The sequence below is a fragment of the Diadema setosum genome, chromosome 8, assembly GCF_964275005.1.
Source record: "Diadema setosum chromosome 8, eeDiaSeto1, whole genome shotgun sequence".
Classification (NCBI taxonomy): domain Eukaryota; kingdom Metazoa; phylum Echinodermata; class Echinoidea; order Diadematoida; family Diadematidae; genus Diadema; species Diadema setosum.
The window spans coordinates 35,500,580-35,524,849 of NC_092692.1; the positions used below are offsets into that span (position 1 = coordinate 35,500,580).

The 24,270-nt window shown below is 38.8% G+C and overlaps 2 protein-coding genes across 2 annotated transcripts in view; one reads left to right on the forward strand and one right to left on the reverse strand.

Annotated features, from left to right (window-relative positions):
• The window catches only part of LOC140231938 (cytoplasmic phosphatidylinositol transfer protein 1-like), a 94,849-nt gene extending 82,713 nt beyond the window's left edge, over positions 1 to 12,136 (reverse strand). The window contains exon 1 of the mRNA XM_072312086.1: positions 11,971 to 12,136. Within this exon, the coding sequence (XP_072168187.1) occupies positions 11,971 to 12,018 (48 nt within the window). The 5' untranslated portion in view covers positions 12,019 to 12,136. The remainder of the gene's footprint in view (positions 1 to 11,970) is intronic.
• A 2,440-nt stretch (positions 12,137 to 14,576) lies between these two features.
• Positions 14,577 to 23,387, forward strand: LOC140231560 (autophagy protein 12-like). Its single transcript, XM_072311697.1, has 4 exons — positions 14,577 to 14,759; positions 18,272 to 18,408; positions 19,420 to 19,482; positions 19,993 to 23,387. The coding sequence occupies exons 1-4, from the start codon at positions 14,645 to 14,647 to the stop codon at positions 20,050 to 20,052; spliced, it is 375 nt and encodes a 124-aa protein (XP_072167798.1). The 5' UTR covers positions 14,577 to 14,644; the 3' UTR covers positions 20,053 to 23,387.
• Positions 23,388 to 24,270: the final 883 nt, after the last annotated feature.

The window sequence follows — 24,270 nt, forward strand, 5'->3', positions numbered from 1 at the left end:
GCGACATGCCACAACTTTATTAGGATCTCTTTCTTTCACCTTGTTTTTGGATATCTCAGCCATTTCAAAACCAATTTCCATCGAATAAACTTTTGATACCCCTTAGAACTGCATGCTCTTTGACATCTCATAGAGTGGTTTCTGAATATCTCGCAAAACGTTAAAAGCTAAATCCTCACCTCGACCAGAACTGTACACACCCTTTAATAGCACAAAGCAATTAGAAGGAAAGATGTTGAAATCTTTGAATGTAATCACTTTTCATGAGCCGCAGGAAAGCTCCACCTGTGAAACACTCCTACAGAGCTGTTATAAATAGGTGGTAAAGTTTTGGTTGAGATGGGGATTCAGATTTAAACTTCTTGCAATGTAATCAAAAACCACTTCTGAAATATAAAAGGCAAACAAGTCTAAGAGGAATTCAAAAGTTTATTTGATGAAAATTGGTCTTGAAATGGTTGGGATATCTAAAGACAAAGAGGTCCTAATAAAACCTGGGACCCATTTTTTTGCTTACATGTAATAGTACTAGGACTCTTTCTTTACATTCTTTTTCGATATTATCTCAGCCATTTCAAAAGCAATTTTCATCACAGGAATTTTGAATATGTATGCTCTTTAATATTTCATAAGTGGTTTCTCATTCTCTTGCACAAAGTTGAGATCTGAATCTTCATCTCAACCAAAAGTGCACCATCCCTTTAAGGTCCATACCAGTTTCTGAACTGCACTTCTTACTTCCATTGTCTCACTGGCTCATTATCTGCAAACAATGTCAACTTTAACAGGAAGGCTGAATAGGCAATATATCAGACCAAGCATGGTTAGCGACATTTCTACAGGCACACGGTGCATATACAGTGTATATGCTGTGACTAAAATGTTACTCCAGTAGCTAGAAAAAGAAAAAGGGGGAAAAAAAAAGATGAAGAAAGGGGAAAATACGGAAGAGGAAGATGATAAAACATAAAAACGTGAGAAATGGCTTTTTGCCAAGCCTGCACATCCTGATGTTATGATCTCTACCGATTTAAAACAAAGTCTGCATGTTACAAGACATAAAACACAGCAACTCTCTGCCTTCCTTTGTATAAGCAAGGAGTTACTAGTAACTCCTTGGTATAAGGGGATAAAACTCAAATACGTACATGTGGGTTGAGTGAATTAATGCAGCAATATTATTAGAGCATCAAGAGAATGTATGTGGGTGTTTACCTGTAATTGTGTCCTAGAGAGTTGAATGAAACCCAAATATCTGTACATCTGGATTGAGTGCATGCAGCGATATTTGTAGAACATCGGCAAAATTCTAAAGTACACAGGTAGGTGTATAATTCCATGCATGATATCGTCGCTGGGGTGACAAGATCTATCACAACTTTTAGTGAAAATGACTTTTTTTTTTATTAATGATCAGATAACCAGTTACACCAGTGATGTCTTGTCCAAATCCAGCTCTGTCTTACCCCAAGAGTGAAGCCACCATGGCATATCAAAGGGAAAACTACCCAATTTGATTTGTAGTGTTTATGTTACCATGTTTTTGTTTTTGTTTCTTCTCTCCTGAACACTTGCACAAGAACATTTTTGAGATACTATGGTCTTGTCACCCCGAGATGATATAATGTAATGCTCCTGGACATGAGGCACTGTTCAAAAGCAAGAAGTTAATCTGGAGCATGAGGAAAAAAAACCCCTAAAAATGCCCCTCCTTCATAATATCCCAATGGTGTCAGCAACAGTGACGATGATGGTTTACAAGTGTACGTATACATTTGCTGACCAGGAGACAGTTAATGATTAAAGTGACTCGACTGCATGTGCAGCTTAGGATGGAAAGGATGGTGTTAATATATGTGTAGCTGATCGAACATAAACCAAGGCCAATTCAATCTGAAGCATAAATTCATTTACTTTACAATACTCATGGTTAACCTTGCCTTGCACTTAAAGTAATATGCAATATTTTATGGATCGGCGCTAAATTGAGCTTTCAGAGCAAATTCATCCCATGGTTATATTCGATTAAGATCTGTAGGCATACATCCTGTACATGCACAATGTAGCCGTATTAATTCCTTTTACACTGCAGAATTGCTCTCTCACTTCACAGCAGATCTTCCTTTGAAAAGAGTACGGCACTACACTGTAGCTGGCTGTAAGATGAGCACCTGATAAAGTGAGAGACTCATGCACTTTTGAGCCCTTCTTTACCTCTGAAACTCCCAGAACATCTATTTACTGTGGTCATTTAATTTTTGGTCAGAGTAAATAATTGTGTGGAAATCGTAATTGTATATTGCTCCATTAACGAGGGAAAAGAGTTTTAGCGATTTGCAGGCCCACGACCTGTCCCAAATATAGACTTGTAATCTCAAATACAAGCTTACGCCCACATCACTCTACTTTAATTCACTGTAGGCCTACGAGTAGTTTCTTTCACTTTTCTCTTCTCTCCCTTTTGAATTCTTCTTCAAGGTATATGAATCTATTTCATTATATGGCAAACATGCCATGCTTTTCCATCACGCCTGATTCAATTTCGCGGGGGTTTATAATACGTTTTACTCTGTAGGCGAGGACAAAACGCACATATCCCACTTCTTAGAGCAAACTTTTCCCTCATTTACAATCAACTCTAATATAAAACGGGTTCCACTGCCGACAATGAGGTGTACGGTTCTGCTCTGTAATCAAATAAAGCTGGGGCTAGCAATGATTAAATTCTAGGCACTCCAGAAGAGTATACTCCCTGTATAATTTTTTGTTTTCCATCCAAAAACTGCATCCTCAACAACTAAGCTCACTGCAACAGCTGGAATACATTGCAATTAAAATTTCCTTCAATAAAATAATATGCGGAAAAAGGGTACAAGGTCAAAGTTTTTTTAATCGCATGCATAGTGAAAGCATTCTAAGACACATGACTTGTTCCAAATACACTGATACTCTCTTGACTCTGTTAAAGTCTGCACTCCAATCTCATTCATCCACACTTTTTTTTTTTCTTCTAAAAATGGATGTAAAAGTTGATATTTGAAACAAGATGCAAAAGCAATCATTCTTGTGTGTGGACAAAAACACAAGAATTACTATTTCTTTGCAAAAAAAAACAGTCCATCTTGATTTGTTGGTTTTTTTTTTATTTCAAAATCCTCACCACACAATAATTTGCTTCGGGTGTTAATAGCAAACTAATGAAAAAACAAAAACAAAAACAACATAACATAACATCTGTTTCATCCCATAGATTACACTCCCCACGCTCATGCAGAGTGAGGGTGTACAGGCCAGGTCATCTTCAACAAGAATCATATTGTAGAGCACAGGGAGTTGTGAATTTAGATTCTCAAGAAAAAGATTTGTTAAAGTGTAACGGAGTGAAAGCATTTTCACACAGCTGATGTGCTGTGTGAATAAAAACGCATGAAGATGAAAGATGACAACAAGAAGGCAAGTGGTGAGAGCTCGTCCAAGTCAACCCGTTTAGGCCGAAGGTTCATCCAGATCCATGGATCATCAATAACAGAGGTCAATTCATCAAGGACACACCATCAAACCATGGATTGTTTCTGGGTCTCATTTCGTAAAATAGGTTTGCAAAATATAGGATGTTTTCATCGGAGTTGGTGCGTTTGTCTGTTTGAATAATAACTCAAAAAGTTGCGAACTGATTTGAATGAAACTTGCAGGAAAAGTTGATAATGACACAAGGAACACATGACTAAATTTTGGTAGTGATCCAGGAATTTTTATGGATTTTTGAAGGATTTTTACTCTTTGGCAGATAGGGTCAACAAACTTGGGAGTTCAAGATGCACATATTTGAGATTTGCATGTATACATGCTCTGCTCAGGCAAGGCGCTGTGTATTGTACAATGTACAAGTGTAGCTGGAAGCTGATGGTGTAATTTACAAGACTTCTATATTTGGAAATTGGTTGATTATCAGCATGCGTGTATAAAGGGTGGAAATGAGCTGCTTGGCGGAGGTCTGCACTCTACGAGTGCTTTTCTAGTTGTAAGCTGCAACACAGACTGTCATAAAAGCCATAATCCACAAATAGTGCACTCGGTCGATGAATGTTACATGTTGTAACTCGTAGTAAACACACAGACACAATGTTTCATGACCACACAAAAATTCAGCACAAAGACAAACATGTACACTAGTGCAGGCTTCACAAACTTGAGGAACATCTGGCTCTGGAACAAACTTTCCTCGCATATGGGGGCTTTGTGATTGTATTCAAATTCAATTTATGATACATGTGAAAACAAACATTTCCCACAACAATTGGAAGAGGATGCCAAATCTTGTTTTTGATAGTGACTAGGCACTGGGAACCAGAAGACTCAGGTTTGAAACAGGAAAAAAACAAACAAACAAACAAACAAATAATTGGAAAAGTACTCTGAGAGGCCCCACCTCCCTGCTGAAAGCACAGACCTCTCAAGACCCAAGCAGCTTTAATATTTCCACTGATCTTGTTTTCCATAGAGATCAGTGATTTTGACTCATACCTATGCATGCTGAAAATTGCCCAATTTTCCAATATAGAATCCTTTTGTATGTTACTGTAACATATACATTGTACATGTATCATCAGCTTCCAGCTGCGCAGTGCAGCGCCTCGCCTGAGCAGAACACGCACTTTAGTGCGCACATGCAAAACTCAAATACGCGCAGCTTGAACTGCGAAGTTCGTTGACCCCACCTGCCAAAAGGTTTTTACAAATCCTTCAGACATCCATAAAAATTCCTGGATCACTACCAAAATTATCTGTTCCCAGGGCTGTGTCATCAACTTTCCTGTAAGTTTCATCAAAATCCGTTCACAACTTTTTGAGTTATTTTGCACACAGACAAACACACAAACAAACAAACAAATCAATGCCGATGAAAACATTAACCTCCTTCCTTGGTGAAGGTTTACATAGGATATAAATTAGGCGAAGGAATAACAATTCTATTCAGGTCACCTATAGTAACAGTCAATGAATTTCAACACAATGCAATCACCCCCCCCCCCCCCTCCCACACAATAACATTCATGCGCCCAATCGTAATCATGTATTCTAATCTTTGATGTTAAAAAGAAAGTGGCTGAGCCGGCATTTTCAAAGGTGAATTGACTTTAGTTTTCCAGCCATGATTTCTTTGCCCCAGTATTCCCCCGCAATGGTTTCGATTTGAGCCCCTGGGCAGCTCTCGACCTAAATTCACCACAAAAGATTCTAATCTGCGAGGCGAAGAGATAATGCGACGGGACTCACGTTCACCTGATCACGAAAGCTTCACCTCGGGGAACACTGCTGTAGACAGACTTGACTAAATTTGGACAATTAAAGACTTAACTTCCCGGACAATGCTCTGTGTAGACAGAAGTTGGGCACATACATGTATACAGATATATTCAAAAGCAATTATTTTTCCATTAACACAAAGATATTTTTCCATTGTTCCCTTCCCATTCAAAGTCTAATCATTGCCACAGGGTGTCCACTGCTAGAAGCACACGAGGCCACTCTAAACGTTATCTAAAACAATTTTCATTTTTGACTTCATAAGTTTGGTGCTAGCACTTCATAAACTTCAAATGAAATGATTAAAATTGCATTTTCTTTCCCATAACATTAGTGCCTGTTCGTAAAAATCTTTATAATGCCAAACTTAGGTTAACAAATTAACGTCTGCTCAATTTTCAGATCACTCCTGCCATGCATGGCTTGAGTCAATGGAAAATAAATCATCAAACATATCACAGATCTATGTTTAGGTTGTTAGTGAAAATGGGTTACCTCACAGGTATGGTTTGGAACCATCACGTGACAACATCAATAACTTTTATAACTAACCACCAAATGCTATTAATACTCATCTAACAGATAAGCATACAACATAGTAGCAATATGAAAAATGTTCAAACTTTTATAATTCTAGAGCTTAATTTTTTAAGATTTGGTACTTACTGTCTGGTGAAAAGGCTAGCATATGGACAGACTTTACAAAAGATTTGATTTCCTGTTATTCCCCACCCCCCCCCCCCCCACACACACACACTTATTCTTCTGTTTTTCTCTTCTAAGGGAACGATTAAAACTTACAAATACGATGGATTTGACAGGCAATTAGATGAAAATGAATGCATTTAATTGCCACTGGCAGCCATCACCCCCAACCCCATCCCCTCCAATTCCAAACCTTATACCCCTTTCCCGCTGAAGAAAATCTTCCCCGGGGGCACCTGGGGGCACCCGGGGAACCCCGCAGTGTGAAAGGTCACTCGGTTGGAACCTAGGGGAAGCCTAGGTGAAACACCGATGAAATTTTGGGCAATTTTTACCCGAGAAGCGTCCTGGGTAAACTCCGATAGTTCAACGGGAAATCACCCGGTGGTTCACCGAGAGCGCCCAGCGTGAAAGGTTGTCTCGGTGAAACACCGGGGAAAATATGCAGATTATGTCAAAGGTCATGTTTTGCTTCTGGTCATGCACACGTTTTCAGCTAGCTAGCGCGCACTCGACCTCCCAAATCCACACGTACAGGGTACTAGTAATTCGTGTTTGTAAACATACTAGTACACTCGACACTACATACTGTATGTCGTTGTTTTGCATCGTGCTGTGGATTGTATTGTTTAATTAGCACGCCGTGTATACATATACAAAGCTGATACGTGTATAGGTTTACAGTGTACTTGATCGATTTGATGCGTCCTCCCTTTTCGTCTTCCTCTAGTGTCTAGCTCTTAACTCTTTCAGTAAAGTCTGATACAGTCCGCCTCTTGCTTGATTTTTTCGTATTTTGTGCTTTTCTCGTCAAGTGCTGGGTTTACAGTGTGCAGGAGAAATCCGTTGACGTTTTGTGCTGTTGAAATTTGAGGGAATTTTGCAAACGGCTGGAGTGTGGACCAAAGACGAAGAGAGAGTACGTAGCGAGGCAGCAGTGAACGAAGAACTGAGCGGGACGTCGGCTGACGCTGCCGCGTACGAGTCCCTCCTCCGAAAACTTGCTGAACATGGGATCGAAAAAACCAAATCACAGATGCACAACAAACTCAAGTACATAAGATCACCCACGTTGCGAGCAGAAAACCCGTCTAGGGGAAAGTTTCACCGAGAGCAGTGTGAAACGACGGCACTCAAACTTTCACCGAGAGGTTCCCCGGTGAATTCACCGGGGAACCTCTCGGTGGTTCACCGAGACGGGCAGCGGGAAAGGGGTATTAGTCTCATCAGTGGCCAAAGTAGGTCACCCTATGACCCAACAATGAACAACTTCACCCACTGATCTGCTTGTGCGGATAGCTATAAAATATGACAAGTTTCTGTTCCTAGCTCAGGTGAGCTAGTACATGTAAATAGGGTCACAAACAATCTCTCTCAGAATCTAAGTTTATCTCCAGGATTACTTAACTAGATCATGTCACTCTCTCTACCTCCACCTCCCTCAATACTTCAAAGAAGACAGAGAATTTCTCCCAACTGCTCTTTCTCTAGGAAAAAAAAAGAAGAAGACTTTGAATCACCAGACTATTTAACTCTGGTACAGCAGATAATTAGTGCCATTCTTGGCAATCAAAACACCTTGTCTTTTTGTGTGTGTGGTGTTGTTGTTTTTTTGTTTTTTGTTTTTTGCATACGGCCAGCACATGCGCACACAAACATCTTATCCATTCATGGACTTGAAATTTGTGCGCATGTGATGTGCATGCGCTGGCCGTAGTATTCAGTGTATGTAGCTCTCCCAAGGTCCTCTCAACCGAGTCACATTCAGTCATCAATTCGACCAGAAAGGGACTATTGGCAGAACCAAACGTTGCCCAAAGCCTGTTTTCAATACTTCAACTTAATTGGTAAGTCTTCAAATAGAAGAAATTTTTGGATTTTAAGTTGATATTTACCCGTGATATTAAATCTGTCATGATCCTGAATGCTACAATGCGAAGCCCCATTACGCTATGCGTATGCGGCTGCTGGTCGCAGTTAATTGCATGATTACTAAGACATGAGAGCACTTTGGGGCGAGTAAGTCTCACAGTGTTAGTTATATGAAAGGTACTTTAACCTGAAACACAAACTAAGACAAGGAAATTCAGGGAAACTTTTGAGGTACCAAAACTTTATATTCTCTTTAATACACCAGTCAGTTCTTTGCAAATAATCGCGACTCAGGAAGTTTCACATTCTTTTACAGTGAGAATGCTGAACCCAAAAAAATTTGACCCTGTTATGACCAAAATTTTGTAATTTTCGTAATGAGATTGGCATTAATTTGCATAAAAATTCATGGATCACATTCATCTTCTGACAGGTTGTATTTAACTGTGAAGTCAGAAATGTTCCCCTGCAATAAACTTTCACGAATTTTGTGAGAAGCCAAGATTTATGAAAGTAAAATGTGTGCATAAGTTTTTATCTGCACAATGCACTGAACGTGCAGAATTTCATTAAAGTTCCATGCCACAAAAAAGGCCGTCGGCTTTAATTCGCGACAGTTTCAGGCTGTGAATGTTTCTGGTTTTACAAAATTCTTTTCCGCAAGGTTGCTGATCTCCTACAATGTACAATAACAACAAGGGACACTGCGAGCTTCTGTTCTCAGACACTGCACTTTCAATTAGTCACTTCCTAGCTGCGTCTTTGAGCCGAGAGGCAAGCCCACATTTGTTCACGGGATGCAGGAAGCCCGCGTCTGGTCTACCACATGTGGGAACTCCGCATCGAAACACACTCTCTCTCACCTCCTCTTTGGCAAGGAAGCCCCCTTTGATACCCATGGAATCTGATTTGCATTGACAGACAAACTCTTTAAAGGATGGCACTCGTAAGGTCTGCATCTAAATGCACACTGTAACTCTTTCGGTCGCATTCATGAGCAACATTATGCATGTGCACTACATGTATTGCCAACAGGATTACTAGGCTGTGGTGCTAAGAGGGGAAAGCATTTAAACTGTAAGGAGTGTTTTCTCCGAACTTTCTCTACTTTGTCTTCTGTTGACACATAAAGAGAGGATCAATATGGAAACTGTCAACAACACAAACAGCATCTCATACTGTATGATTATCATCACGGTTTGATACTTCAGTCGTCCAGCTACGGGCTCAAAATTTACATAATGTACGTACCATTTGGAATATCACTGCTTGCATTACATTGGAATTCAGGCTACATATTGTATACCACGAAACTTGTCTGGCTGCCATGATTTGCCAGGATATAAAGTTGTTTTGGAGCATTTTGAGTTCCAAAGTGTGAAACAATGATATTTCACACTCGACTTATACATGTACTGAAGGGCCCTTCCCATTCATTAGTAGGAATGTAGAACACTCTAGTATGTGATGATCAAATTGTGCCCTCACAAATTGAATCGCCTGCAGCTAAACAAGTCGAATTCACTCTAGCACAATGGATACTGCTATGGCCCGAAATAATGTACATATCGATGTAATCGAATATACAGATAGTAACTATGATCGAGTACGCTCTAGATTGTAATTTTGATCTTTGGCGTATTTCTGAGGGTAATATTTTGCATTTTTTGTCATTACCCAACAGAAATTGTGTTTAATAATACAGCATTACTTCACACAATACAGTCTGTCTACGTTTGATAGAGCAACAGTTTCTGCAGTCATAGTATGGAAACTACATTTTACCTTTAGTATCTTGCTCACCAGAAGCAATACTTTATGCTCACAATACAACCTTGAAATCTGCTACCATGGGTTGGGTGTCAATTTCTTGACAAGTCTATTCATCGTAGTGCTCCTGACATTGTAATACTTTAGCTATGGTGGTATGAACACCAAGGCTTGATATAAAATATCACCTCTGGATTCCTCCTGGTTATACAATACAAGACAGTCTGTAAATACACTGATATTTCTTTGAGTTCCCTGCATCTAATACATGTAGATCTAGTACACAGATCTGACAACGGTTATCTTCACAATGGTAGTAGTACCTGGCACATCTGTCTAATGCTTATGTGCTCTTTTAACTGAACTAAGTATGTATATGTGACAATTACATGTACCATGCCTAGTCTTAAATAATACTTTCAAAATGGAAAAATATCAGTACTTGAATGTCGGAATGGTTGTGTCTGGTTGACGCGATGAAGATGGTGAAAATTATGAATGAGAACCAGTGTATTTGACAAAATAGAAGATGTGCATTGTAACACATATTAGAGGGCTTAGGCCTTTAACTATTTATGTGCCATGGTGTAAACCCCATGGGTGCCACATTATTCTGAGACAGCAACGTAGTCCTGCTTTGGGAAAATATTCTAATTTTTAAATCCATTTAATTTTATAGATTTTTGTTATCCTCCACATTAAATGTACCTAATGAATAAAGTTGTAGAGAAAATGCTAAGCTTTGCTTTGAAGTAAATTGTATGACAAATCTCCGATAATTTTTCTTTCAAATGACTAGTAAATGCATTATTGAATAGAGGCATAAGTTTTGCACACAAAATAGAGAAAGTTTGAATTTGCTCGCAAATCGAGTAAGGTACATTCCACTTGAGATTCAATCACCACATGAAATGCAAGCTACATGCATGTTTGACAGAAACGGAACCACGAGAAACGTTTTCATTGTACCGTAACATTTGACGATTTATTGAACGGTTTGGGCGGATTTGTGCGTTTGGGCAGAATATGCAAAGTTGGCACGCCGTTGACCGAATTGGGTGTGCGAACGTGGTACATAAAGAGTTTCATGCTAGGGTGGTTTGGGTATGTTACCACCCCCATAACAGCCCCAGCCCCACTCCCCTTAGTACCAAACATATTATGCACACACAAACTAATACAGTGTACTACACTGTACATATTCTACCGAGTTTGATGTTCTGTCATCACACATTCCCTAAAGGTAGTCAAGCTTTAGTAATTTTCTATGAAGACTCACAATATTGAAGAATCAATATCTTGAAACAAATACTGTAAAAGTGGACATTTTTGCAGTGTGTAAAATTTTTGCTCATTTTGCGCAACCAGAACTTCGAAGCTAGGTACATATGTAAGTAGTATAGATCTAGTAAAAACTTGTTGTGATTCCGTGGAATTAAAAACACAGAAAATTCATCTCACCTGGCCGGGTGTGAAAAATTACCCGAGCGAAAATATCGCACTCGCACTTAGTCGCAGTAGGGTTCTACATAGACAGAAAGATCCGTCTGTCCGGAGGACTCTTTTATATTTTGCCATTGACGCTGTCCTCCGGAGGGGATCCGTGAAGCCAGACGCAGTCTCCGCGGAACATTCCCCGACGGACAGATACAGACCGATCTTTCGGTCAAGGTTCTACAGTACCATACCGGTATGTGTATCAATATCCAAGGCAAGGCATGGCATCCAGACTCCAAGTACAACGTAGGCTTTAGAATCTATTTAATATCACTATACTAAATGTTAAAATGGTTATGCATTTAATAGAACGAAGCCTTGAATACGTATTAGAAAGTCTGTATTAGCCTTAAATGTATTAATGTTAGATTTAGAAGTATTAAACTTACTCATCTGTTTACATAAAATTAAAATGTTGTATTTGATCTATCTAGAAATCTATAGCAGATAGATCCAGATTTCTGTCATCTGGAATGCTGATTACAGCCAAATTCTTCTAAGAAAACAAAAAAAATACCCTACGTTCATGAAGACACAAACTGATTCAAGGTCAAAGGCATATTTTCTGCCACTTCGCTGCGCTGCCATGCATACCTTTCCTTGACTTGGTATTCAAAGTAAATTTGCAACACACATCTCACACAGAACGCACGTCCGCACGAGCAACACCAACACTCACGGGAATCGCCGCCGCCAGTTCGGCGAGAGTTGAAGGTAATAAGTCAGTGGCACCACAACTTACAAGTCGGTGAGTTGTAAAGTCATTATTAACTATCATTCCCCCCAGAAAAGGTTCCATACGACCTCAAAATAACTTACCTCCTCAACGCTGAGAGGCATGCACACGCGATATTCCTTTATAAGCATTGTTTATCTAATGTACTTGGATTCACAAATAACTTTTAGTAAACAATCCAAGGCAAGGTCACCGGTCCTCATTGATCATTCACTTTTTCGCTTGGCAAGCTTCGCTGAAGTTCAGCACTGCACTCTGTGTGTGTTAAATGAACGACCGTGTAAATCCACGCATAGGAACTCGGACCACGGCTCAACCCTTCTACGGCCGCGCGCACATTGGTGAAGGTCCGTACAAAACTTATGTACACTTCGAGTGACGCACAGGCCTGGCGCGCGGCTGCGATCTCGATGTTGTCGAGTGGTGTGGATGTTGCGTAATACATGTACTTGTGTTTACATCCTGTACAAACCAATCTTTGTATCTTGTTGTGCATTTTCTCATGTTACTGAGTAGTTAGGAATCTTGCTCATTCATTTTTCATCGTTTTTAGTCTGTTTCTTTGCTTGTTTCCGCAACTCATAGTCATTCGTTGTTATTTTCGGGGAGGTGACGGGTATCATAAATGTTTTTTTTTTCTTGTAGTATTAGTATAGATATCCATCTATGTCAATGTGACTAACTATTTTTGCATATTATGGTATAGGAGTGTTAAACGGAGAGAGATTACACTCATTTTTTCCTTAGGCAGTTTGGAATATTATATACATGATGCAGGGTTCCATAAGCATTTAACACAAAGTTCATAATGCTGTGAGAAAATTCTCTTTTGCTGACAGGAAAAATAATTGTTTTAAAATATTTTACAATCATTTATATCAGACAAAATTATTGTACTTGTCAGAATAAGGTATCTTTAAGTTACCTCCTCTAAACACGACTATATATAGACTTTTTTCTGCTCTTGTTTTGTACATTTACTCTAAAGCCTTGAAATTGTAGCATGTAGAATGTGTGTGGTTGTCAAAAAAAGGGTTGTACAAAATGCTTCGAGAGAGTATGACATAATTTACAAATGTTAATGTGTATATTATGTTTTATTCATTTCTTTGTTCATTCATGTACATCTAGTATATGTTTGTCTGTTTGCTTTGCTGAGGGAGGGGGAGGGGCCTCTTGGGCTTTCAGCCCTAAACCAAACCTAAGGTCTATTTTGATGAGCGCTCAGAGCGCCTGCCGAAAAAAAAAAACACAAAGATTTCTTTCCATAATTTTGCGTATAATGATCTGAGTGTATTTTTGTCTTTGTGTGTGTGTGTATGTGTGTGTGTGTGCGTGTGTGTGTGTGTGTGTGTGCGTGCGTGTGTGTGTGTGTGCGTGTGTGTGTGTTCAGATAATAATTGTCAATTTGTGTCATTACATGTGTGTAAAATTAGCCTGGCAGGTTGGTATATGCCCCGGGAAATTGAGCATGCCACTCTTTTTCTGTTTCGTTCGTGGATGCAGTACTACTAGTAGTATAATTATAGCAGGGAGGTGAATTTTCTTTCTTCCACCTCCCTGATTATAGTGCATCCTCAACAGGTTAGAAGGAGAAGAAGACGGGGGGGCAGGGGAGGGAGAGAGAGGGGGAGGGCCATAGAGAGAGGGGGAGGGAGAGAGAGAGGAAGAGAGAGGGATACTTCTTGCGGTTTCATCAAACTGTAAACGTATGTCCCATGTGTCATATTCTTATGGCTCAAGTATTTTTATCTTTGAACTGTATGTTTAACACTGCGTGATGGACTGTATTCTGAACATTCTCGATCGATGCAATATTACATTCAAGTTGGTATAATTTGATGGGTAGTTAGACTTCAATTGAATCAAATTTAAATTCATTTTCACTCATCATAAATAAGGATAAACATAAAAGTGAGCAGAAGAAAAAAAAAAAGTCACATGCATGAAGAGCCTACATTTATATATAAATATTTAAACAGATCATATGGGTGGAAATTATGTATATAAAAAGACCTTGACGTAGAGAAAAGGCTCTCAACAAATCACAATAAGAAGGGGACAAATAAATCATTTCTTTTTCTAGGCAAAACCAACGCTCAAGTATCTTTAACACATAATATCCTATGTAATGTACATCGTGCAAATGGGCGGAACGGTTTTACCACACCTTGATTGATTAATCAATTAATCAATTTGATTATTCATTTATCTTCTTATGAATTTATCCATTATCGAATGTATCTTTTCATTTATTCATTCATCTATCTATCTATCTAATCATTTATGTGTTTATCATTGTCAATCTATCAATTAGTTTATCTATTCATGCAATCATTCATTCATTCATTTTTTTTTTCTTCTCGATCTGTATGAGGGAGGGTTGTTGTTCTTGTTGCGGACCTTACGTTTATCTTATTGTATAGGTGATGTTCTTGCTTTCGTCCAGCAATCTAATCTCCTTTTTTTTTCTTTTTTTTTTTTTTGAGGGGATGTTTTGTTGTCTATTTGTATGTTTTGCGTTTTTACTGGTTTTTACCTTTTCAGCAGCTACTGTATTTGAGCAATTCTGTGAGTAGGCCACAGCGAAGTTGATCGATTACTCATTCGGTGGAAAAGCATACATGCTGCAGCTGAGGAGGAGAGGATGCACGATACTGAATCGATCGCAAAAAAAAAAAAAAAAAAAATTGCATTTCATCGGGGTCCGCGACTTCGTGTGTTTCTACTGCAAATTAGTGGGTTAATTTAGCCACTATGGCAGGTGCTGAAGCTTCATCTGGTGCTGGGGAAGAACCCACGAGTGTTGGGGTATCCAGTGATGCAGCTACTAAACCTGTAAAAGAAGGGGAAGTTGTGAAGAAGGCAAAAAGTAAGTCGTTGGTAGGACGTTACAGTGGCGTTAGTCAGTACGTAGTCCTATACGCTCACATTTGTGTATGTAAAATGTCAATGCAATTTGAAAACCGAAAGTCGCATTTTTTTTTTCTTTTGCCGGTGAAGTACACTTTTAAACATCCGTGTTAAAGAGTGTCGAAGCACGCAAGTTCGTTATAGTCTCTGAAGATGATTGATGAATTCCATAAATCGTTACATCGGGCAAGCATGAAGATTACTGTTTTCAGAAAATGTAGCATTCCTTGCAAATCTGCCCCCCCCACGGAAGAAAGCAGTAACTGCATAACTGCTGAGCTGAGATAAATGCGATTTTGTGTTTTTCGCAGATTCTTTAAAAACACAGAAACATTCAAAAATAATTTTGTGGTATGATTATGCACCATACCTAGTTGTCTAACAATACCTACGAAAAAAATATGTTTCCATTATTTTTTAAATGTTATTTAGGAAAATGCAGTTACTGCGGTGGCTCACCCTTGTTTCTGGGTAGTTTCCCCACGGAAAAAAGCAGTAACTGCAGACGGCCAGGAGTCTGCTGTTTTCCCCATGGAAAAAAGCAGTAACTGCACATGTCACATGACCATAGGAGGAGAATTGTTACCACCACCAGGTTATAAAGTTCTTCTACTTTCTGGTTAGTCTAGATCTATAAGATCTAGGACCTAACGCTAGACCTAGACTAGGTCTTTTCGATTGAATGGCATTCTGTGTATTGAACTTTGGAGTGCCCGGCCTTGCCCCTGACACATGACCCTGGACTAGACAATAAAATATCAAGTCTCTTCGTCTTAGATCCTAGTCGAACTCTGACATTACACTTAAGCTAGACTACAGATCTATGCCCAATGTTAGTGCTAGACCTAGATCTATTAGGCCTACGTTAGATTAGGCCTAGGCCTACTGACATGAATTTTGTCTAACACTAACAAACAGTTAACAATAGATCCTAGATCTACTCTGTAACGTTAGATCTGGTACGCGGTAGACCTATAGGGCCTACATCTAACGTTAGACTAACGTTAGTGTATTAATACTAGTGCTCATCTCCCTTCAATATATTTTCAGCTCACCTAGATTTTCTGGTTCTGGCCAAAGCCATGGCTACCATGACTTTTCCTCTGCAATTCATGATAGATTTACAGGCATGCCTGGACCGCAGAAACTGTGTGACAGCATGGTTAGCACTGGCATGATCACTCAGACTGTACCAGACCTGCAATGTGCAAGTGATGACTGTGATGTGATGCAGTGTTTAGCTAGTTACTGTGCACTATGCTGCAGAATTTACACGCATGCAGCTAGCTGCACGCGTATTCTACACTCTGAGCGCGCTGAGTCTGCCAGGTTTGCTAGTCTCCAGAAAGAAGCTTTTTCTACAACTTGTCATATGATTCCCTGCGGGCAGAGTCAAGTTACTGGTGAAACAATCTTTTTTATATCTACTCCCCTAAATTATGGAAGAAACTGCTGTTTACATTGTTAAAAAAGAATTAGTTGAAAAAATAAATGGTATTAGGGAAAAAAATATACAGGAAGGACTATACAGAGTCTGAATGATTAGACTAAATTGTTAGTTACTGCTTTCTTCCGTGGGCTTTGTTAGTTACTGCTTTCTTCCGTGGGGAAACTTGCAAAGTTGAATCAACTGGATGCAGTTACTGCTTTTTGCAAAAGTGAAAAATTGCATTTTTGGTCACTTTCATTTTTTTTTGTGCAAAACTGACCTGTTAACATTGGAGAGCATTGGGTAAACTATTCATTTTTGCAAAAAAGTAAACATTCATAAAAATGTCAGTTACTGCGTTTTTCCGTGGGGGGGCAGAAATTAACTACACGCAGCCGCGACAAAACGCGGCTACACCTCTATTCCTTCGCAGACGTTGTCATTTTTCAGTGTGGTTGTGCGACTCCTTCATGAATATCTTTATTAATCGTGGAAAACTAAAATACAAGGAATTATCGTAATCTCTGATAATCATTCAATAATCGATATGCGATTTTTTGTTTAATTACGTCAAAAACTCACCGAAATCTGTGGCTGAAATCAGGTCTGTAAACGTCCTTATTGCTTCACTCCTCATTTGCGTGTAATTATGAATGACATTCACTCTCGTATGCTACAAAATAGGTAGTCGGAGAGGCGCCCTCTAGCTCTCCGACTACCTACGACCTACGTTGTACGTTGTAGTATACGAGAGTGAATGCCATTCAAATAACACGCAGATGAGGAGTGAAGCAATAAGGACGTTTACAGACCTGATTTCAGCCACAGATTTCGGTGAGTTTTTGACGTAATTAAAGAAAAAATCGCATACCGATTATTGAATGATTATCATAGATTACGATAATTCCTTGTATTTTAGTTTTCCACGATTAATAAAGATATTCATGAAGGAGTCGCACAACCACACTGAAAAATGACAACGTCTGCGAAGGAATAGAGGTGTAGCCGCGTTTTGTCGCGGCTACGTGTAGTTACTTGCAAATAAACAATGCAAACTACAAAGATCACTTGATTTATTCAAGACAAATTGGGTGCAGTGCCCATCGGAAGACCTGGATAAAAAAACAACAACCATAACTTTGTATGTCTTTGCATCAACACTGCACACCAGCACTGGTCCGATGGTCCAGGACCAGTAAAAATTACTGTCAGACCAGCAGAAGTTCTATCTTTTGCAGGAATAGCCGGCAATGGATCATTAAAAAATGGAAAAACTGGGTAGCCTAAACCTTCTGGTCCGACAGACAGGTTGGACCAGTATGAAAAAAAAAAAAGAAAAAAAAGGGTGGGACGTTAGTGTGCAGCCCTGCCCCTGACCTTGTCATTACATGTCAGATTTTTTCCCCCTAGATCTATATTTATTTGTCTTTTGCATTGTTTTTTTTTTTTTTTGTCTGCTGAAATTCTAGTTGCATGTATTAAACTCTCTCCCATTCTCTCTATTATAGATCTGTCTCTCTTTTCATATGTGATATGACCGCCCAGCTCAAAACCCACAAAAAGTGGCAGATTAGGATTCTGTGTACAGAACATTTACCTGGGAGAGTAATCTTTTCTCTACACACTGTCTAAATTTGGCAGCTTAAAACAAAACCAAAATTGAGATATTAGCAGTTTTTCATGTATACCATACTTTGGGGACAGGTGCTACTAGTACTTCACTGAAAAATTGATACTTCTATCTGCAGGGCATGCCTGAGCTAGTCACCCTAATCTTTGAATCCCTTTTCCTCCCTTTTCTATGAAAATGCCTCTCCTAACTCTCTCTCCCACTTCAATGACTTTTTTTCAGTGGGCTAGGATGGTTCAATTTTAAAAAGTTCATTTTAAAGCTTAAAGCTTATAAAATGTGTTTTTTTTTTTTGTTTTTTTTTTTAGTGCAGAAAAATGGAAATTCATTTTAGCCTACTTATTGTTTTTTAGCTGGACGGTCATTGATATAGTTGGATTATTTTCCTCATTTTGTGTTTATTTTCATGCAGTTGACATTCTGTTGAAGGCAACAGGCAGCGCGCCAATCATGAAGAAGAAGAAGTGGGCCATCGACCCAAGCAAAAAGGTCGCGTGGGTGATTGATTTTGTGCACAAATATCTCAAATGTGATCCATCGCAGTCTCTGGTGAGTTCTGTTCTGAATTTTTATGCATCAAAGACCCAGAACTGGAAATCTTAAATCTGTTTCTCTCCCCCCCTCCCTCCCCCCCCCCCCCCCTCTCTCTCTCTCTCTCTCTCTCTCTCTCTCTTTCTCTCTTAGAGGGATTGGAAAACAGAAATGGAAGTTTGAATTTGTGTCATAGAAGAGCCTTCCTTTGTCCAAGAATAGTGCCTGATAATTCACACTTGCTAAACAATGAAAATTTATGGAAATATATAGTCTTCAACACACATTCCAAATAATCAGGTTAACAGTTAATGGGGTTTTGTTGTTTGATGGTTGGTGTTTTGAATGTGTGAGAGTGAGTTAGTTTGTGTTGATTTTTGCAATGCCGCCTTTAAATTTTCCTATTGTGCCCCTTTTCCAGGCAAAGTACTTGATTGTTTAAATAATCTGCCTTAGTCCTTGTGTTTTACTGTGAGAGGAGTTTATGGTATTACAGTGAGTATATAGAATCAATACAAAGCAATGCACATGTATACATTTGTATTTGCAAATGTATTAGCGTACAACAGCAGTGTAGAAAGGCTGAGACCAGTACTGTATAAGTGGAAATTTTCGTGGTGTGGAAATTTTTTGTGCATTTCGCTCAACCAGAAAATAGCATAATAGGATAATGCTATAATATCATGTACCACTCTTGATTCCACTGGATTAAAAACATGCTAAATTAATTTCACTTGCCCGAGCGCAAAAATCACTCTGTGAAAATATCCACTTTTACAGCAAAAGCAAAAAAAATAAAAAAATAAAAAAAATGGAACATCTGCAAGATCAGCACTGCATGCATTGTATATGGGATATTGATTTGTAGAGTACTGCAAGTGTAAAATGTGTGAGAGTATGATTGTTACAGTTGGTTATATATATTTTTTTTTTCTATTATGCTTGTCATGATTTTTTTAGGTTCTCCCATGTATCATATGCTGATGAAATGTGGAATGACCATTTTTTTTTTTTTTGCTATTCTTGCAGTTTCTGTATGTGAATCAAGCATTTGCTCCATCCCCAGACCAAGAACTTAGGAATTTATATGAGGTAAGTTTTCCCTTGTCATGAGTGAAGTTTTCTTTCAATGTTTTGGCACAGCTGCTGCAGCAAGCTAATCTCTTGTTATTCAGTTTATTTATTGTGGGTGGAAAAAAATAGTGCTTGCTGCTTCCAAGTTTCTATGAGGGCTTAAAAACAGACACCCAATCTAAATCAAAAGGTTATGAAGGGCTATCACAACAAGTGAATTGTTTTTTGACATTTACTCTTCAGAAAAGATAAGTCTACACTTCTCAGTCACTTACAAGTCCATCAAGATTTGAAGGGCCAAATGTGACGGTAAACTCATGTCTTTGCTCAATTATATTTGGGGAATGAGATATTAGGTTTTTTTCTCTTTCGTGTGTATGTGCAGGTCACTTCCGTGTGCAAAGAGATGAAAATTGAAAGTAAGAAAAGGGAATGCATAAGGCTGTATGAAGGTGTCTCTTGAAAAGAATAAAAGGGCCTTCTAACATTTGGGTCTCTCTTTTTGTGCTTGTTCTCTCTTCTCTGCAGTGCTTTGGCAGTGATGGCAAGCTTATACTCCACTACTGCACCAGCGAGGCGTGGGGATGATGATACAGATTTAGGCCAGGGACATGTGGCACAAGGAAACGCCATTGGCACTTATAAAAGCGAGCACTTTCCGTGATAAGAGGACTTCATCTCATGATAATATTAACTGTGTAAAGAACAGATAGGAGTCTTGCCAACAGGAATAGATGGAGAATTGTATATATGGATTTTTGTGGGTTTGTTTGGGGTTTTTTCTTCTTCTTTTTTTTGTTGTTGGTAATGTTGATTTATGATTGTTGGAGCTTGAGTCAACAAAGCAAATGTGATGGGCAAATGGATAGAAGAAGTGAGACGGATCAAGAAAAATTCAGTGCAGGCAAAGGGGCACCAATTCCTGCAGTGACCCGTGATTGAAAGGAGCTATGGGAAGCTGCAACAGTTCATTCTTGTGAATTTTTTTTGTCTGTCTCATTCTCTCTTGTTGTTGACCTTTGGCAGGTTGAATTAATGGCAGCGACCAGGCGACATGTATTCATACCTGGTCTATTGGACACCCTTTTGTGTCCTGCCATTTATTCTATTGGATGGATTATATGATGCCCTAAGGTTGCTCTCAAGAAACATTTTTGTCTAAAAATGTGATTCATCTCAAGAATAATGTCATGTTTAACATAATTCTTTCAACTCAGTTGACCAATCACTTGTCTCATTAATACATTGTAAAAATTTTTACCATTCCAAGTATGATATCCTCAACTACTCACAATATCCTCACTTTTCCTCTAAATACTTAAACTTGTGGGGTCGGGAACTTGTGTTGCAAATCTGTAAACCAAAACTCTCGGGTCACTACCAAAATTTAATCATCTGTTCCTTGGAGGTGGAGGTAAGAATAAAAATTGTATTTTATTTGTAAGAATTTTGTTGCCTTCTCTTGGACCATGTCACTCACACTCATCTTTTGTTCAATGTGTTTATATCTGGGGGCAATAAATTCTAAGTCTGCCCTCAAGTCAAGTCAATATAAACATGTCAGCATAGAGAAAGACGTGTTTAATCAGATAGAATGTCTCACTGAGTAAAATCTCAGTCACGAAAGTTGACAGTTTTACTTCCTTTTTGTATGTCATTCTTACATTCTGAAGTTGCGAGAAAGAGAAATACAGTTAAACTCGCATAAGTCGATCTTGTCGGGACTGAGCAAAACACATCGACTTAGACGATTTTCGACTTGTGCGTAAGTAAAAAAAAAAATCGACTTAACAACAGTTACGCCACACGTACATTATGTATAAATGTATATGTATGTTGTCTACTCTGGAGCCGAGAGCTGGAGAGGTGGTGTGCCGCAGCACGGGCCGTCCGGCAGGGCCGCGGCTAACTTTGCATGGACAGTGCATTAGTATTGGCACAGGTCCGATTACTTTACACCCTTGTTAAACCTTGGGAAAGTGAATATGAACGATATTTGAGCAGTGATTGATTCCAGTTTACCATACCATGGCTTGAAATGCATGTAGAGGTGTAATTCTGATTTACCCGTGCCCGTAACATTCCCCCTACTTTCCGCTTTGAAAACTCAGCAGCTTCATCCATCCACTGCACAGCGCAGACTATACGCAGCCCAGTCGCTGGGAGCTGTACGCACAACTATTACACAGCCTAGTCGCTGTACGTACGTAGCGCTAGCGCGACAGGGCTGGACCAGCGGACCTCCAAACACGAAGAGAGTTCAACAATCGCATGCGATCGCTTTGAATTTTGATACTTTAGATCATTTTTTTTTTGTCACCTGTCTGGTCGGGCTAGTTCTTATGTAAACAAAAACTGGAGTCTCGTGATTTTGACAATGATTTATTGCACAATAAAATTGTATTCGACTTAGACGCAGTGCATTTAATGGTTTTTCCGTGAAAGTGTTCTTGGAATTTCATCGACTTATGCGAGTATTCGACTTACAAAATTCGACTTGTGAGTGAATTAATACACGTAAGTCAATGGGGAAAAATCAGGACTTTTTAAAATCATCGACTTGCGCGATTATTCGACATATGCGATGTCAACTTGGGCGAGTTTAACTGTACACAAGGGAATCTGCAAGATGGCAGACAATGTACTGCAGATCATGTGAATGCTGCTGTGAATAGGACAGTCTTTTTGAATGGCATCTCATTTTTATGCGGGTATATTCTGCTATTGACATCGATGCCACCAAAATGTGAATGCACACCAAAATTAAAGGAGAATGAAACCCAGCTATATTTATGTAAATTGAGGGAATGCAACAATATTTGTAAAACACAGCAGTGAAAGTTTGAGAGTTTGAGGAAGATTGGATAATATGTTGAAAAGTTGTGTGTGTGTGTGTGTGTGTGTGTGTGTGTGCGTAGAGTTTGGTGCTGCCATCACTTGATGAGAAGACTACAACACTTTGTGACATGTATGCAAAACATCTGTAAAGAAAATTCAACATATTTCCAATTTTCTAGCATAATGATCGAGAACTTGACTTTCCTCTTTCAAAAAGCAGGGGTAAAAGTTACCCTTAATGGGGGCCATGGAATGTGAGGGTCCCCCCCCCCCCCCCACCATCCCACATCTTGGATTTTGATACGAGTGCAGATGTAATGAGGAAGCCTGGCTATCGCATACTTGTATGCCCAATGGAGGAATTATAGCCTATATATATGAATGTACGCGCTTCAATCATTTTGGTATGTTGTATAAAACTTGGCAATTAACCATGTTTTGTTTTTTTCTCCAAAAAAAAAAAAAAATCACAAGAGTAAATCATATCCATGCCTCAATGTTTAATGTATAATCTTTCCCAGACTGAATTACATGTCAAAATTATTTGTAAGCTCAAAGCTATGAGGTTCATGTGAGTGGTTTCCACCTATATAATGATGTAAGAGAAAGAGATATTTTGATACTGATTGTCCACCTCATGTCAATACTGTATACGCCATATATTTCACGAGTCTAAATTTTTGCGAATTGGGACTTCCCCACAATTTCGTGAGTGGTTAAATTCGCAATCATGGAGGCCTGTTTTGAACGGAGAAATGTACACGCGTACGTCACATTAACATCGGGATCAGAGTCAATATTTTCGCGTGTCTTTGATTTCGCGAATAGCACCTGACTCGTGAAATTCGCGAAAATTGTAAGCAATTAAGGTCAAATTTAGTAATGTATGATGATCGGAAGGTGTAGTTATGCAAGACATTAATGTGTTGATATAAGAAAAAAATGTGTTGCCATGGTAACCACTCATTTTTGTATCAAATTGAACCATTTAATTTATGAAGGTGAAATTTGATGTGTATGATGCTCTTTAAAGGGGATGGCTAGTAACTGATCAGTGGGAATCAGTGGGAATGCTGGAGGATGATTGTTCCAGTCCTTGTGGGATTCATTTAAGAGTACATTATATATCTATTGTTGTGTGAAAATTATTTGCTTCAGAATGGTCTCATATTCAAGTAATGTGCAGTTTAATGCTTCCAGGTTATCGTGCCTGGTCAGTGACGGGGCATTAATCTACACATTACTTGAATATGAGACCGTTCTGAAGCAAATAATTTTCACAGAACAGTAGATATATAATGTACTCTTAAATAAATCCCACAAGGATTGGAACAATCATCCCTCAGCATTCCCACTGATTCCCACTGATCGGTTACTAGCCATCCCCTTTAAGTGTAGTTTTGTAAAATGTCCTTTGTATTTTTATTGGACAATGCGTTGTCATGGTAACCGCATATTTTTTTATCCTGTGGAGTGAACTTCTTCCACAGTTTTCAAGCAATTGAAACCAAATTTGGTAGGCATTATGGCCCTGAGGTATAGATATGGGACACATAATTTTTGTGTTTGTCACACAAACCATTGCCATGGTAACCACAATATTACCAAAACTTTGCAGATCGAATAACTTTTCCAACTTTATTAAAATAAAGTCAAATTTAGTATGTATTATGATTGAGAAGTGTAGTTTTGCAAAACATCAATGTGTTAGATTAAGGAAAATGTGTTGCCATGGTAACCACTCATTTTTGTATCAAAATAAACCATTCAAGTTATGAAGGTTAAATTTGGTGTGTATGATGGTTTTTAAGTGTAGTGATCCTGGGGGAAAGCATGTTTCCATTTGCTGTAAGTTTTATACTCAGTGTCAACTCTGTAATTGTACAGTAAATTAATTTTTTGTTTTTTTTTTTAATTTGACAAATGTATAATTTTGGTATTAACGTCATTGCCCTCATGGCATTATAT